Source organism: Fragaria vesca, linkage group LG7 (genome assembly GCF_000184155.1).
Source record: "Fragaria vesca subsp. vesca linkage group LG7, FraVesHawaii_1.0, whole genome shotgun sequence".
Lineage (NCBI taxonomy): Eukaryota > Viridiplantae > Streptophyta > Magnoliopsida > Rosales > Rosaceae > Fragaria > Fragaria vesca.
This window is the reverse complement of record NC_020497.1, coordinates 7,789,438-7,805,619: the sequence shown is the minus strand read 5'-3', so window position 1 is coordinate 7,805,619 and position 16,182 is coordinate 7,789,438. Positions and strand designations below refer to the sequence as shown.

Here is a 16,182-nt window from a genome sequence, read left to right as displayed (position 1 = left end):
TGTTGGAGGAGGAGATGCTATCAGCAACTCTTTCCAGAATGTGTGTGGTCGATTACTATCTCCAAGACGGGTGGTGTTGCCTTTGCTCTCGTCGACAATGTCTACCGTTTAGGGTTTTACGGAAAAAAAATTCTAATTTGAGAGGAGGAAGGAGGAATCCTTGTTTTCATTTTATAAGGAGCAGGAGATGAAGGATAACCAGGCGCGGAGGCAGCTTAGACGTTGGTAGGGCTCAAGCCCAACTGAAGATTTTGGGTGGAAAAAAAAAACTAGGTATATAAATATTTTTTTTTGTGTGATATATATGCACCAATCCCAACCCACTTCCACAATCTCACCCTAATCTTTCTCGACACCCATCTCTCATTCTCTCTTCTTCTCAACTAGACAGCGACTCGCCTCCACACCTGCTCTATTCTTCAATTTCTCAGTCCTTCACTAGTTCACTTTCTCAATTTCTCAGCTGTCTACTCTTGTAATCCTATTCTCGCTCTATTAAGGACATGATTATAAGTGCGATTATTGAATTTCATATGTAAATTTCGTTGGTTTAGTGTACTGTGTACAATTTTTCCCAAATTTGTTAAAATTCATCGCTTGATCGCTTTCGCTTCATCCTTTAAATCTCTGATAGTCTAATTTGACAATTTGTATCTAATTTTCAGAAATTTGATGATGACTTGGAGCTTTGGGCAAAGCTATAAAATAAGAACTTGATTGGATTCCTGTTATTTTCACTGGTTCTCCACTCTCAGGTTTGTCTCTCTTACTTTGTGTCTTTATATATGAAGTATAAAGCATGCCTACTGATTTTGAATGAACTATGGGTTTGATATTGCCAATTAATGTCTATTGATGTTGCATTTCTGCTGATTAATGCTATTGTTTTTGTCTAATATAGCAGTGGGTTTTTTTATTTTTAGAAGAATATAGCAGTGTGTAAAATATAAACATTGTTTTTCAATCAATAGGTGTTAGAGTAAAATGTTGAATACATGACCAAAACCAAAGCGATTAAAAAAAATTACTAGATGGTTTCAAAGAACCAATGTCCGATCCCCTCTTCAAGTTCAAATTCAATTTCTAATTCTTCCATATTTTCTCCAAACATTGATGATCCACCTCAACCTTTAGAGTCTCCACACATAGATGATCCACCACAATTTGTAAAGCCACCAAATAGGGTCAATGTTCTTAAACGTGATCCTAGATTATGTTATGCTATATGGGTATATCAAGTCAATGAGCGTGACAATGTTCAAAAGGCCTATATTTTGTTGGGCCCGTTTCAACCTGAGTTGGTGTTTCCATTATCAGAACATGTCTGGGGATCAATAACGTAGATTTCAGTATTCTTAGTTCAAGGATAATCCACGGCTTGAGTATTCAATTGCTCTTGATAAAGCATATTGCTTTCCTTGTTTTCTTTTTGAGAAGGCAGGTGTCTTGATAGTGGTCGACATGGTCGATGAAGGGTCTATTGGCCATGGTGTGATATTGTCAGAAGTATATGCCGAACTGAGTAACAAGGCTTGAGTGACAGGGCTATCTAGAACTGGGTCGCATGTCTGAAGCGGCGGGGGTGGTGTTTGCGCCGCAGCTCTCAGTCCCTCCGAATTCCTCAGCGGGAACCCCTACATTCAAACTAGGGTTCCCAACTAGACCGGAGACTAGACCTCGAGATGGGCAGGTCTTGATGGAGCTTGGGCTCACTGATGTTGGGCCTAGAAAGAAAGCTGATAGGCCGTAGGATGGTGGGAGACTAGGTGTGGTCGTGTGGACTGGGCTCTAGTGAGGCTGCTTCTGTTGGGCTTTTAGGTGTGGAGGGTGAGAATCCTCTTCAACTTGTGGAGGTTCTGGTGACCTATAAGAGGAAGGCGAGATGTCCTATTGGAAGTCAGAACAAGAAGCCGCATCCTGGCAAGCATGAGGTGCCTTCATCGCCTAGTTTTACTTCTCTGCCTACACCCCTATCCCTACTCTTAAGGATAAAGAGGTGCTTTAATTTTTCTGTTTGTTTTTTCCGAATACATACCTATCATCTATTTTTCCTATAGGTTATAGGTTGTTTTGTTGTTTTTCCCTTTTTAGAGAAATTGCCTATAATCTTTATTCTAATTATAGGCTCAATGGTGATGTTAAGTGCAGGCCCGGACCTGAGATTTTGAGGCCTGAGTCGAACTTTCAGAGTTGGGCCCCTAATTTTTTTTATATATATAAAATAGCATATAACATCCAAAAATATATAGGATTTTTATGCAAAATACTTATTATGCAGATAGGATTCCAAAACCTTGATGGTTTAGTAATCTTAATTGTATTATAAATCCTATCTATACAACAAATATCTTACCTGTTTGGCTGCTTCTATTTAATATTTTAACTTTTTATGGGTACAAATTTAAAGTAGTAATTGATGGTTTGGCCCCTCATCACGTGTAATTGTCTTTGTTTTAGGATAGTTGTTTTTAATTCATGTCAGATTGCACAGTCAAAAAATTATTAAAAAAAAATTGGAACTATAAAAAATATTTTTGGGCCCCTTAGATTTTTGGACCCTGAGTCCCAAGCCTCTTGTGCCTCTATTCAAATCCGGGCCTAGTTAAGTGAGCTGAAATGTGTATTGATGGTGCTATCCGTACATAAATCATTTGATCTTATTTACCTTTTGTACGCAAGGTAGTTGATCAATTCATGGTAACCTCTATTTAAGTGGAATGGAATACTTTTGATCCAAAAAAAGATTGTCAAATTCCTAATCTATAGGAACAAGGAACAATATTGTAATTTCTGAAGTACTACGAGTTCTATCACTTCTTAGGGTAGGGGAAGGAACAATGAACAATATTGTAACTGATGTTGCAAAAGCAATCCGCGCTTGAAGAGGCATTCTCTTGCTGTAAATATCAAAGGCATATTAAAATAGGGTCACATCTTTGAATTCGCACAGAGGCCTCTAATTACTCAGGACGCTTAAGGTTACCATCCATGTATTATACATTAGACAAATTCAACTATATATAGTATAGCCTCTCTGTAGGCAGCTTACCATGTAAATCATAAACAGATCATTAATAGTTCATACTCATAGACTTGTTAAAAACCTCAAACTAGTTAAAAATGGATCTGGAAATTAAGAATGAATGAAATAATAGTTCAAGCTTCATTTACTAATTGAATTGTCATAATAAGGTCGAATAAGCATTGACTATGCATGCAAGTAGGTGTTCATATCCACCAATGTGGGTCGATCTGGAAAATTCAACAATTTTTTGCGTTGAAATTCTGTCCTTTAAGGGCATCTCCAACTACTGATCTAAAACAGAAAATCCTAAACTTAACAACAGAAAATTTGTAATGATTAAACTAATGCAGACCTTAACAACTCCACCGGTTTCTTCAAGTTACGTTGTCAACAATTATTTTCTTCATATAACTAATACGTCTCGTTCTACTTTTGTAAGTGAGAAAATGATAATAGGGTATGGAAGGATATGAATACCTAATCTCTGCATAATGATGTCCCTTATCTTTTGGTAGGTGACATTTGATAAAGAAAGGATGAAAGTAGAGATAGGTGAACTCATCTAATGACATATTGAAGTTTATGAGCTCCCTTTAGCTTCTATGTGTTCCATTGGGTTTGGCTTGGGACTTTGGCCAGCTCATTAGCTATATTTATGTGTAAAGATTTCAATCATAAAGTTAAGTAGTGCTGGCTTAGTTGCTAAAATAAACATCATTAGACTGAAGTGCTGTTAATATGATCATATTAAAATAGAATAAGATTGGTATTGTTCATTCTGTCTGGGCAGGGCGAATCGGTAGTGCTCAAGGATGACGGTCAACTGTTTCCACCGAGCCATGCTCTCTACTAAATAATTTTGACCATTCGGAGCGAATTCAGCGCACCAAGGTTTACTTGCACCAATCCATCTACTAACGGTGTTATAACAAAAAAGAATTTAAAAGAGTAGTAAAACCCACATGAAACTTTTTCAACCTCTCTCATCTTGCCAGAAAACCCAGCAGCTCCAGCCATGACTCCCATGTTTAATAAAGCACACAGGGAATATGAATCCCATTTCTGTCCCTTTCACCCATTTCTCCCACGTGATTCATATTCATCTCAGCCATGACTCCCATTTTTGTCCCTCCCAAGATCAATCTTCTCGTTCTCATCCCCAAGAAGATCGGAGACGATATCGCCTAGGACATGAAGGTCTCCGTCGTCCGACTCGTCCCCTCCGCCGCCGCCCTCGTGATCAAGGCAGAAGCCGGTGCGCGAAGAACATCAATTTCGTTCTTAGGGAGTTTTGGGTTTGGTGGATGTAGACAAAGGAACGTGTGAGATGAATCAGATCTATATCCCTTACGGGATGCTGGTGAAGAACAAGATTGTGAAAAACTTTCAGATTCTGGAGGTTGAAGACGAACCAGCAAGACCAACGGTTCTTCCTTCTTTCACAGATATGAAATTGAAAATGAAATTTACCTTTATTTAATTTGATTAGCTGAATTTTACCTTCTTTACCATGTTAACTTGTTTTTTTTGTTTCAAATGATCCTAACAGTGTCAGTATTGATGTCAGTGTCTTTTAAAGAGGTAGATCAAATAAACAATCAAGATTAAATTATAACTATCGGTTCACTTATACCTTAGTGCATACAAGAACTTTCGATATATAAGACCAATTTCTTGTTGGATCCATTGACTTCAATTTAAATGTTTATTAAAGAAGTTGGTTTGAGGAGCGAATATCAGGAATGAGGGAAGAAAGTGAGTGTTTGGAGATTAAGTCTTCATTATTGTAGTTACACATTTTCTAATGTTGGATTGAAATATATGAATTTTACATTACATGTGTCTTGATTGACATGAATCGCATGATCTAGATTTTTATAGGTTTAGATAATTTGTTAGTTTAGTTACGATACGCAGTTAGATCATAAATAGAGATCGAACCTTCTCATACAAATATCGTGATTTTAAATTTTTCATATCGGTTGTATATGAAACAATGAAATGTGTCTTTCTCATCGTAAAGTATTCTAGAGTTTTTGTTTGAGCTTGTGTAAGAGTGTAAGACTTGCATGAGAGTTGCATTCAATATTACCAAAAGAAAAAATTGCAAATTTATATCCTTAATGGAACCACATTAATTAAATTCCTTCTAATTCCTTATATAGGTTATGCTTCCTTCAAATTCTATGATTACAGATTTTAGTGATTTATATGGCTGATCCATCAACAAGCTGAAGCCTGAAGCCAGACCCATATTGCAATTTGCCATAGTCAAATTGGCTTCGAGCCAGAGAGAAAGAAGTAGAAAGAAAAGTCAGAGAATGCCTCATATTTTGTTCCAAGTCTCAATATGCTTCTATGCAGTAGGTAGACAGAGCTGGCCAAAAATACAAAACAAAAGGGGTGGCCGGTAAAGTTCTATCTAGACAGACTATTAAGGAAGAGAACACCAACTAATACTACTCGGTCTCTATCTATATAAATCCTTTTTGTTTCAGAAAAATTGTATACTGTGAACCTTAACCAAATAAACATGTTGTGGTAGGTGCACGACTTTTCCACTTTGTATTATATGATTGTTATTATATGATTGTTCTTGGCCTATATATATTATACCTTCGTGCTTAAAAACACTTATCCCACTCTCTCCCTCTTTTTCTCTGATCTCTGAAATATTCTCAGAGATAGAAATGGCCCTGGCAATAGCTTTCCTCATACTCTTGGTGGCAGCTCCAGCTGCAGTTTTTGGAGCTGATCACATTGTTGGTGATGACCAGGGATGGAACTCAGGTGTAGATTATGAGACTTGGGCTTCCGGCAAAACCTTCACCGTCGGTGACACCCTTGGTAAATACATTAAACCTCTTTATACAGCTGATCTTATGTTTTACGATCACTCTTTTTTGGTTTTACGATCACTCTGATATCGAACTTTCATCTACTTTTGCTCATCAGCAATTCACATACTAACCCTAAATGTTGCTTTTGAATTTGGCAGTGTTCAACTTTCTCAGTAACCACGAAGTCGATGAGGTAAGCCTAGCAGACTACAACGGTTGCAGTTCAAGTAATACCATCAAAAACTATGACAGTAGCCCCGCGAAAATCACCCTCTCCAAAGCTGGTCCAAGCTACTACATATGCCCTACCCCAGGTCACTGTGCTAGTGGCATGAAGCTTTTGGTCAATGCTGTGGCCGCTGGCACCCCAAGTGCCACCCCGCCTACTACCCCCACCACGCCAGCACCACCCACAACCACGCCGGCACCACCCACCACCACGCCAGCGCCACCCACCACCACACCAGCACCACCCACTAACACCACTCCTGCCAGCAATGACTCGCCACCTCCACCACCACCACCGCCAAAGATTTCACCGGCGAGTAGTCTACACATGAGTTTGGTTGGGGTTCCACTTGTGTTGGGAACTTTGATTGCGTGTATGGGCTAGGGAGGAGGCAGTGCTATTCAAGTATTCATTATGTATTTGTTGTTGGATTCCTAATAATTTGACCAGGTGCTTGGTGCATTATGTTGACTTTGTGTGATCGTAGATGAATGAGGTAGAGTCGTTAATGTTTATATAATGGTTATTTGTTAATGAGAAATTGGAAGTTCACAAAGTTTTGGAACCTCATTTCTATATCAAAATCTGAGTTGGCCTCCATCATCGATCACCTATGGTTCTTCAAGCTAAGGACCTCAATATATCCCCTAAACAAGTAGAAAGGTTTCAGTATTTGGTCATCAAATGATAGGGTCATAGGTCCCGTTTGGGAGAGCATACGAGATTGGGGTAGGATTTCAAAACGGATTAGACTAGACTAGATTGGCTAAGAAATACTAACCAATCTTGTGTTTGTATAATGAGAAATTTTTCAATGTTTCTGTGTTTCTGAATGACCACGTGACAATCTGACGCTGTCCTCCATTCCATTTAAATTTTGACATATAGATTTTCATGATGAAAAACTATTTTAACAATTTTGTCAAATACCATTTTTGGTTTCTTGTTGATTTTTTTTAAATCCTAAACCCTAAACCCTAAACCTATACCCTCACCATACCCTATACCCTAACCCCTAAATCTTATAACCCTAAACCCTAAGCCAAACCCATAAAAGACCCATGACGGTCATTTCACAAAATATAGAAAACCTTAGTTTATATTTTAGTTATAATAAATTCATGTGTCAAAATTTAATTGGCAAGAGAGGACCACGTCAGACTGCCATGTGGTCATTCGCAGCATTTAAAAATTTCTCTTGTATGATAGGATAGGAAACTAGATAACTAACAGATTTATAAGAAATACTGTCTGTCATCTTCATCCTCTGCATCTACAACCTTCGCTCTCAACAAGTACGAGCCATGGTTCCTTAAGTTGGCCAGTCCCTCATGGCGGTCTTGGCCTTCTACAACCACAAATGCAGCTTCAGTTCCTATTTCAAATCCAGATCCGTCGTGTCTCTCGCATGTCGCTGTCTCGCATCACCACCGAATATGACGGCGAAGAGGATCCACCGCAGTAGATCTCATCGAAGAAGACAATCAAGACCCAGCGCGGTTTTGCTGCAGATCACGAGACTGTAATCAATCAAAAACGACGACGTAGAATTGGATGGGTAGAACTGGATCGAAGAGGATTCTAATTTTTAAGGAAGGATGACTGATCGAAGAGGAGTAGACAAGTTTTCTTCTTTAACGAACCAACACGAACGCGTAGAATTGGATGGGTAGAGTTTTCTTGAGTGTTTTGATCAAATCCAGCTGGATAAAAATTATAACACCTTCTCAGCAAGATTTCAAATGAAGGTCTTACATGATAAAAAAAATTCTGGTTGATTGATATACTAAAAGTCCAAACACTAGATAAGAAATAATTAATCTTGTCAAAGCGTCATATCGAGACAAACAAACGCCTCCATAGGGTATTAAAACATTGATTATGTTATAGAAGAGTACGGACGCGCATTTACACATACCCTCTAACTCCCTAAGTAAATGGCTGGAAAAAAAAAAAAACACTTCTTAATTACTAAAAGAAAATATATTGTATATCAATATTAAAGGTTGAGATCATGCAGCTAATAAATACTAAATCACTTTTACTGCCTTCCGTTTCAATGTTTGGAATCCCTTTGTTTAGTTATACTAAGCATTTTTTTAAAACCTAGCCAAGTTAGGAGGGTCAGCCTCATATGCCCGATTATATTCATTTATTAAAATAAAAATATGTGCAAAAGCAACAATTATAGAACATATAAAGAATGAGACTCGAAAATAATCCACAAAGAAGGAAGAATTGACTAAATATGTAAGAATGACATCAAGAGAAATCATTACCAAAAGATGGAAACAAAAACTCAGGCAACGTCTCCCACCAACGAAGTCATAATGTGAGGCTCATAATTGGCAAGCATATCTTCCACTTAATTCCCCGGCCTCCTTGAAGATGCATATGATAAAAATGAATATTTAAATAAGTATACGTATGCAAACAATCAATCCATTGTGTGTAGACGTCAAGAGACACTTAAATGGTCATTGCAATGCTAGTCAAAGGAGGAAGGCAAAGATTCAACCATCCATTTGAACTTGCAAAGCCAACAACTTTAATTTTTTTTTTTTTTAGCACGGGTTTGGAATCCAGCCTAGCTGGGAGGCTCAGGTCCACGCTCGGTTTCATTTATTGAATTAAAATTTTGCATCGGGGGGCCCTGAGCAACATAAGAACTATTACATAGATCCTCGTATAAAACATCCTGAATAATAACAGGTGTCTCTTTTAAGCTAAAATCATCAAAATTATTGCATCTAACAAAGTGGACTAGTCTATTTGCCACACTATTTGGTTCACGACATACATGTTATAGCTGAAAGAAATTAAAAGCACTAACATACCTTTTGCAATCCTCAATAATTCTCCATGTAGTAGAGAGGTCTTCACCATTGGTTTGTAGTGCATGTACCAAATTCATATAATCACTCCCCACTTCAACATCACGACATCCTTGTTGAATGCAAATCAACATACCTGCTCTGAGAGACTCAGCCTCCATATGGAAAGCAAATGAGACAAACTAGAATGATTGAGCAAGGGAAGCAACACACTCTCCAGCTGAGTTTCTAATCATAACCCCTATACCCCTTTTCCCATCTTCTTGCATAAAGTTTCCATCAATATTCAGTTTGAGTCGACCACGAGGTAGGCATGCCTATTTCAATTTAGCTCGCTTCCTTCTACCTATGTTATGTTGATGGCACTGCTTGTACTCCAACAATAGTGACGAGGACCAGTCGATCATATTGGAAATATTATTGAAAATTTCCCTCCAAACCATGTTATTTCTTTCTACCCAAATTACCCACATGTTCATCAAAAACACCTCCAGCTTCTCACTGCTCAATCCATCCACCATGTCCCAAAACCATACATCAACACAAGTAGAAGGGTGTGTACAAAGCTTAATTTGTAACGTACCTTACTTCCAGAAAGGTTGAAGCATGCTACAGTTTTTGAAGAGATGTATCTATCCTCTACATTGTCCGAGCAGAATACACATTGAACATTTGGAAGCTGAACTTGTGTTTTGATTAAGGCAGCTCTAGAGGGTAATGTTCCCTTTGCTAGACTCCAAGCATGCATACGTACCTTAGGGGGTACTTGAACATGCTACAGTTTGCACCACAGTTTCTCACACTTTGCACCCGAATCCGATCCCGAAGCTTTCAGTTCCAAACTAGCCAGTAGCCTACCCACATAATATCCACTCTTTACACTGTAGCAACTCTTGTCAAAATGCCATGCCAACCGATCCTCACCACCATTTAGACTGAGAGGTATTTTAAGAATGAGCTCAAACTCCATTGGTGTAAACAAGTCCTCCTCCACGAGCCATTCATTCCAACCTCCAGTACCTTCCTCAATAAGGTCACACACCCTCATATCTTCAGTACCTTGCATTGGCAGTGAAAAAGGTTTAAAATTGTATGGTAAAGGGATCCAAGGGTCACTCCACACCTTAGTATTTTCACCATTCCCTATTTGAACACGTACTCCCTGTGTCAACAATTCTTGACCTCTCAATAAGCTCCTCCATGTGTAAGAAACTCCCTTTCTTAATTTAGCTTGCATCAGACTTGTATTAGGGAAGTATCTCACCTTGAAGACCTGCGCGAGTAAAAATTGTGGCCTGTGAAGCATTCTCTATCTTTGCTAAGATAGAAGAGCTTTATTGAAAACTTTCATATCCCTAAACCCATATCCACCCTCCTTCTTTGGGGTACACAACTTATCTCAAGTTATCTAGTGTATTTTTCTATCCTCACCAAACTCACCCCACCAAAACCTTGCCATTAGATGGTGCATTTCATGACAAAGATGTTTAGGAAATTCAAAACAACTCATTACATATGTGGGGATCGATTGAATAATGGCCTTAATCAACACCTCTTTACCAGCACCGCTGAGTGTTTTGTCTCGCCATCCTTGAGTACGTTTTCTCACCCTATCAACCAAGAACCGAAATGCGTCATCTTTTGAGTAACTGAGATCAGTGGGAAGCCCTAGGTACTTATCATGTTTTTCAACCCTTTTTACCCCTAGTAGTGTTGCTAACTCATACTGTTTCCACAACGGCACACTCTTATTGAAGGAGAAACTACTCTTCTCATAGTTAATCTGCTTCCCCGACATATTCTCATAGGCCACAAAAATTTCATTCAAGCACAACACGTTCTCCACCTCTGCCTTTGAAAAAATAAATGAGTCATCCGTGAAAAACAAATGACTAAATGTTGGTGCGTTCATGCAGACTTTAACTCCTTTCAATCTACCATTCACTTCTGCTTTTGTGATCACTTGGGATAGAACTTCAACGCATAAGAGGAACAAATACGGAGAAATTGCATCCCCTTGTCTCAGACCTCGAGTTGGTCTCAGATTTCCACATGGTTCGCCATTGACAAGGAAAGAGTAGGTAACTGTTCTCACACAGTTCATTATCCACCTGAGCAGCTTACCACCAAATCCAAATGTGACATACAACTTTTTTAGCAAATGCACCCAAAAAAAGATGCATCACACTTCTAAAAACACCTCAGTAGCCTGCATTATATTGGCCATGGAAAGACCCATCCACATTCACTTTAAATTAAAAGGAATAGAGGGACGCGATACTACTTAGGCAATTTTCGCAGTTACATGCCACATTTGAGAAAAACCTAGAAGCCCAAAAAAAGGAACAAAGTGTGGGTTGAAGATGAGCTGAACATTAATCTTGTTACTTGATGCTTGAAAAAACACATTTAGTCTCAACTTATCAAGCTCAAAGACTCCTCCAACATGTTTTAGATTATCTCTTTCAGAGTATATACTCTAGAGTGGGTTGCATAACGATAAGAATCATAATAACTTGGAGGAGGAAGATGATAGAGAGAACCAAACTAAATTATCATGAAAAAGCTGAAAAACCTCAAAAGCTCGGTTGAAATGCAGTCTGAAGAAAGTAAAAACCAACCCCATATACCAATGTTTGCCATGCATCTCACAAAGAGGTGATGTAATGATTCTATTGCATTAGGCTTGCGAATCTCATACCAAGAAACCGATACAGATTCCGACTATATCGAACCGAAACCAATCGAGTCGAGATGAGAGCTTTGGATTTCTGAATCTCGTACAATACTGACATCGAGAAGAAACAAACGGGTCAGGTTTGAATATGTGTCAAATACATACCAAATTTACTGACTAGTCCCAATTCAGAAACTCTTATAAATAAGATGCACTACTTTTTGTCCCGAAACTGCTAATTGATTTGCAAACCCTAAAATCTAAAACAACTGAAGACCCAAAACTACAAGTTGTATTGGTTGATGTGATTGTTGAGTTTGTTTTGTGAATTTGTTTCTTATCTCTCTCTATATATATTTGAGTAGTGCACTAGTAATTTTACAAAATGCGAACGCTTCACTACTTGGTGTGTCTCTAAGTAGCATGCTCACACTCACTCTTTGGGCTTATTAAGTTATTATACTTGTTAATTTCTCTGTCATGATAGTCAGTGAGAAAGGATGCGATTGAAATGGTTTTGTAAGTCTGTTGGTTTTGTATTCTAAGAAAACGGTTAGTCTTAGAAACTTGAGAAAGAAAAAGCTCTTGTATTATGGCCAAGTTCTTTTTCTTATTTGATTGGCTTGGGACAAGGTATAATTATATTACAATGACCAAGAAAATTATGATCAATCACCGTTAGATGTAAATTCAAAGGTAAGAAGTATTATTATGACCGGTTAAGTAAGTCGGATCCATACGGTAATGATTCACATACTTCAATAGACTCCTAACCTAACCCGGCCCAAGCAATTGATGCCATAAGAACCAGCCCAACAAGAGGCAATAATATTTCACTCCCACCCAAATCCACCCCACTTCTTCTTATTACCTAGAATCCCAAATCCCTCCTTTTCAGAGAAGCAGAGAGAGAGAGAGCCATGGCCGGAGAAGAAGAAAACAGCGAGTTCTATCTTCGGTACTACGTGGGGCACAAGGGGAAGTTCGGGCACGAGTTCTTGGAGTTCGAGTTTCGACCCGACGGGAAGCTCCGGTACGCCAACAACTCCAACTACAAGAACGACACCATCATCCGCAAGGAGGTCTACGTCACCCCCGCCGTCGTCAGAGAGTGCCGCCGTATCATTACTGAGAGCGAGGTCTGTTGTACTCTGTCACTCTCTACTTTTTAAGTAGGTTTTAGGGTTTATGAAATTCGTTGATTGATTTTGGGGATTAGGGTTTTTGTTTGGTTTAGGGAAGATTTGATTGTGTTGGGTAGTGGCTTAAATTGAAAAGTTTGAGTTTTTGGTTCAGTATGAGCTCATAGGGCACCTTTGTCTTGGAGGCCAGTTTTGAATCTGGAGGGGATGAGTGTTGTTTGGATTTCTGCTGGGGAATTTTGATACGGGGTTAGTAGAATTATGGTGTTGTTAAATTTTGTGTATGGGGGTTGGAGGGTTTGGAGGTTTAAATGTCTGTTATTTAGGTTTTAGGCTTTGAAGGGATAAGGTCTGATTGAGTTTGGAAAATATTTTTTTGCCTTGTTTGAGGAATATGAATGCGCTACAGTCGATTGACTATTTTAGTTGTTAAGTTGATAAAGGGGTTTTCTAATCCAATTGTTGAGGATTCAAAGGTTTATGGGAATATGAAGTGTGGTGAGTTTGGAAAACACTTTTTAAGTTGCCTTCTTTTGAGGAACATGAATGCACTTAAGTCAATTGCTTATTTTAGTTATTAAGTTGATATGGGGTGTGGTCGTTGAGGGATCAAAGAAGTATGGAAAATAAAGGGGTTCTACCTGGTTTTCTATGCATATTAAATGAGATCTTCCGGTTTATAATGGATGCGGGAAAGCTGGAAGGATCAGCATTTGGGATGATATGGAAAAATTGCTGCAACTGTGAAATTTTAACTCACGTGAATGCCACTTGTAGATGAGCACTGCACATGAAAGCCACAACAATTACAATGCTTGCAGTTAAATAGTTGGGACTGTCCTTTACATCCATTTTGAGATTATGAATGTGCGTGCCTCTCAATATAAGTTTTTGAGTTTTTGAGTCTTTGAACTTAAAAGTGAGCTACTTTTTCCTAGCCAAACATTCCAAAACATATGGAAGCTCCCTCTCGTCTATTCTTTTTTGGCTGACGGTTTTTTGAGCAGTTTTTAGGGTCCTTTTAATTTTGATTTTACTCTTCAGGATTTTTATTTTCCAAAAATTTCAGTTCCCAAGTGATGTACTGATCGTTTTGTTGCTGAGAAAAGGAGGAAGATTAGATTAAGCTGTATGATGTTCTAGTCATTAAGTTAAATCAACTGTTTTTTGGTTTCTTCATGTTGTATGATTCTGGTTTTGGTTGAAATTGTATTCCTGTGCTGTTGTCAACACTTGCTCTTTGGTTGATTATTCCTGCAAATTGGTTAAATCTGTGAACCGTATTCTTTCTAGAATTTAATGGCTGTGGGTGGTTTCTCATTGCTCTTTGTCTCTAGGCCTACATTTTACTATGGCCTGGGTTTTGTAATTTGGGTGCTTTTGCCTTTGTTTAGATCATGAAAGAGGATGATCAGAACTGGCCGGAACCTGACCGTATTGGGCGGCAGGAGCTTGAGATTGTAATGGGGAACGAGCATATCTCCTTCACTACTTCAAAGATTGGATCCCTTGTTGATGTCCAGGGCAGTAAAGATCCTGAAGGTCTTCGCATCTTTTATTATCTTGTTCAGGTTGGTAAATATGCTCTTTTTATGATTTTGGAATATGCCTTCTTTTTTTTCCTGATTTATATTGTTATGCATGGCATACATGGAATTTTGATATTAATTGTCAGGTCTGTACAACATCTTGTATTAAAATGTGTAAGCAACTGCTTTTGTTCTATAGAATTTATTTTAATTATCCAATGCATTTTGCCCTTGAGAGATTTTTCCTCAAAAATCAGGAGTATAACAGGGTAAGTTGCTTATTGAGCTGTATATACCTTTTCATGGTTAATGTCAATGGCTTTTCTTGGCGAGAATAATAGATGGTAGCTCTCATCAATTGCTGCATTGGTGATAGGTCCACAGTGGTGTTTCTATTTCTGAGACGAGACAGTGTAGGATTTTTAGCTATGTCAACCTTTTAAACATGATTCATTTTACATGTTGGGTGCAGATCTGTATTGTTCGTGTGTTGTGACAACAGTGAACATCACTTTTTCACCCATTACTCTTTCTTATGATGTTTCTATGTGTTTTCAGGATCTGAAGTGCTTTGTGTTCTCTCTCATCTCCCTCCACTTCAAGATCAAGCCCATATAAGTTGACCACCAGAAGTAATTGCATTCCACCGTAGTGTATGCGTTTAGATAGAGTTGACTTTTTCTATGTAGGCCAAATCATTTGACAGTTGCAATTCTTTTCTATTTAGATTTGGATGATTATGCGAGTGTTTGGTGAATCCGGAATGTATGCAGAACAGAATGCTACAGTCTGTTGCAAAATGGTCCTGTTTTTCAGTGTTTGTGGTTGAGGTGGTTCATTATGTTTGTGTTGTTGACTAATCATATCAGATATCTACGACATTTTTGCTCTTTCTGATGTACTTTCTGATATAATTCATATGCTTGGTTGAAGCTGATATCGCTGGTTATTCCTTCTTCCGCGAGGTTTTAGTAGTTTCTAAGTTCTAACGTGCTGGAATGTAAGCTGCAAGAAATTATTATTATTATTATTTTTTTTTCTTTTTGAAAAAAAAAACACTGGAGGTGCAACATTATTGAGGTCAGAGGCCAAGAATTGAAATTCTATACCACCAACAGAGCAGGACTTCAACAGAAAACTACACATTAGTACGTTTGCTAGAATGCTACTGCCAGTTATGATCATCTTCAAAGCCTGATCAGTATGTTCCAAAACGATCATATACTCAACGGGAGAGCCTGATTGTTTCTTTGTTTACAAAGACAACAATTGAATCCAAGTATCCCCAAATTCCCGAGACAATGAACTACAAATTAAAATTGTTTGAATCTAGAAATGAGGGAAAACCAAGAGAAATGTAACTCCGCCATGATAGCCATTACTAACCTGAGATATTATAGAAATTCTTTATATCTTAAATTCATAATAGTCATATTCACCTAGACATCAGACGTGAGGTAATTAGGAATTTCATCGGTCACCTATTATTGAAGTTTGATTTAATGGTTGATCTCAAAACAAATTGTAGTTAATCTCAAAACAAATTTTAAATGACCACCGCTGGTTACCTAATGGTCGAGCATCATGTAGAGAACCTCTAGCTCAAGTTATCAAAGTGGCCAGACATATGCTGCAATGCATAGTTATAACATTTCATATGCGTCGAAACATTAAGACAATCAGGCTTTTTTTGTAATTTTGCTTGCCCAAAATTCCACGTACAAAATGAGCGGGAAACCCCCTGAAAATTCCAAATGCACCGTTACTTTTCCCGCCTCTCTCTCTCAATCCCAATTCCCTATTCTGTAAATTCTCCCCAAAAAATAGAATCACAGAAAAACTCAAGCTGCTTCTTCTTCTCCACAAACAGACAAACCCTCAAAGATGCGACCTCTCCAACTCTCCG

At 38.3% G+C, this 16,182-nt stretch overlaps 2 protein-coding genes across 3 annotated transcripts; both read left to right on the top strand.

Moving 5' to 3' along the window:
- Nucleotides 1–5,557: 5,557 nt before the first annotated feature.
- Nucleotides 5,558–6,650, top strand: LOC101313641 (uclacyanin-2-like). Its single transcript, XM_004306934.1, has 2 exons — nucleotides 5,558–5,872; nucleotides 6,024–6,650. Exons 1-2 carry the CDS (start codon nucleotides 5,716–5,718, stop codon nucleotides 6,476–6,478), a joined length of 612 nt encoding a protein of 203 aa, XP_004306982.1. The 5' UTR covers nucleotides 5,558–5,715; the 3' UTR covers nucleotides 6,479–6,650.
- A 5,811-nt stretch (nucleotides 6,651–12,461) lies between these two features.
- LOC101313154 (protein mago nashi homolog) lies at nucleotides 12,462–15,210 on the top strand. 2 transcript variants are annotated; one of them, XM_004306933.1, is made up of 3 exons: nucleotides 12,462–12,744; nucleotides 14,142–14,318; nucleotides 14,835–15,210. In XM_004306933.1, the coding sequence occupies exons 1-3, from the start codon at nucleotides 12,526–12,528 to the stop codon at nucleotides 14,892–14,894; spliced, it is 456 nt and encodes a 151-aa protein (XP_004306981.1). In that variant the 5' UTR covers nucleotides 12,462–12,525; the 3' UTR covers nucleotides 14,895–15,210. The 2 variants fall into 2 exon arrangements, with proteins under 2 accessions (XP_004306981.1, XP_004306980.1); XM_004306932.1 differs by lacking the exon at nucleotides 14,835–15,210 and having other exon boundaries at nucleotides 14,142–14,640.
- The last annotated feature ends 972 nt before the right edge of the window (nucleotides 15,211–16,182 follow it).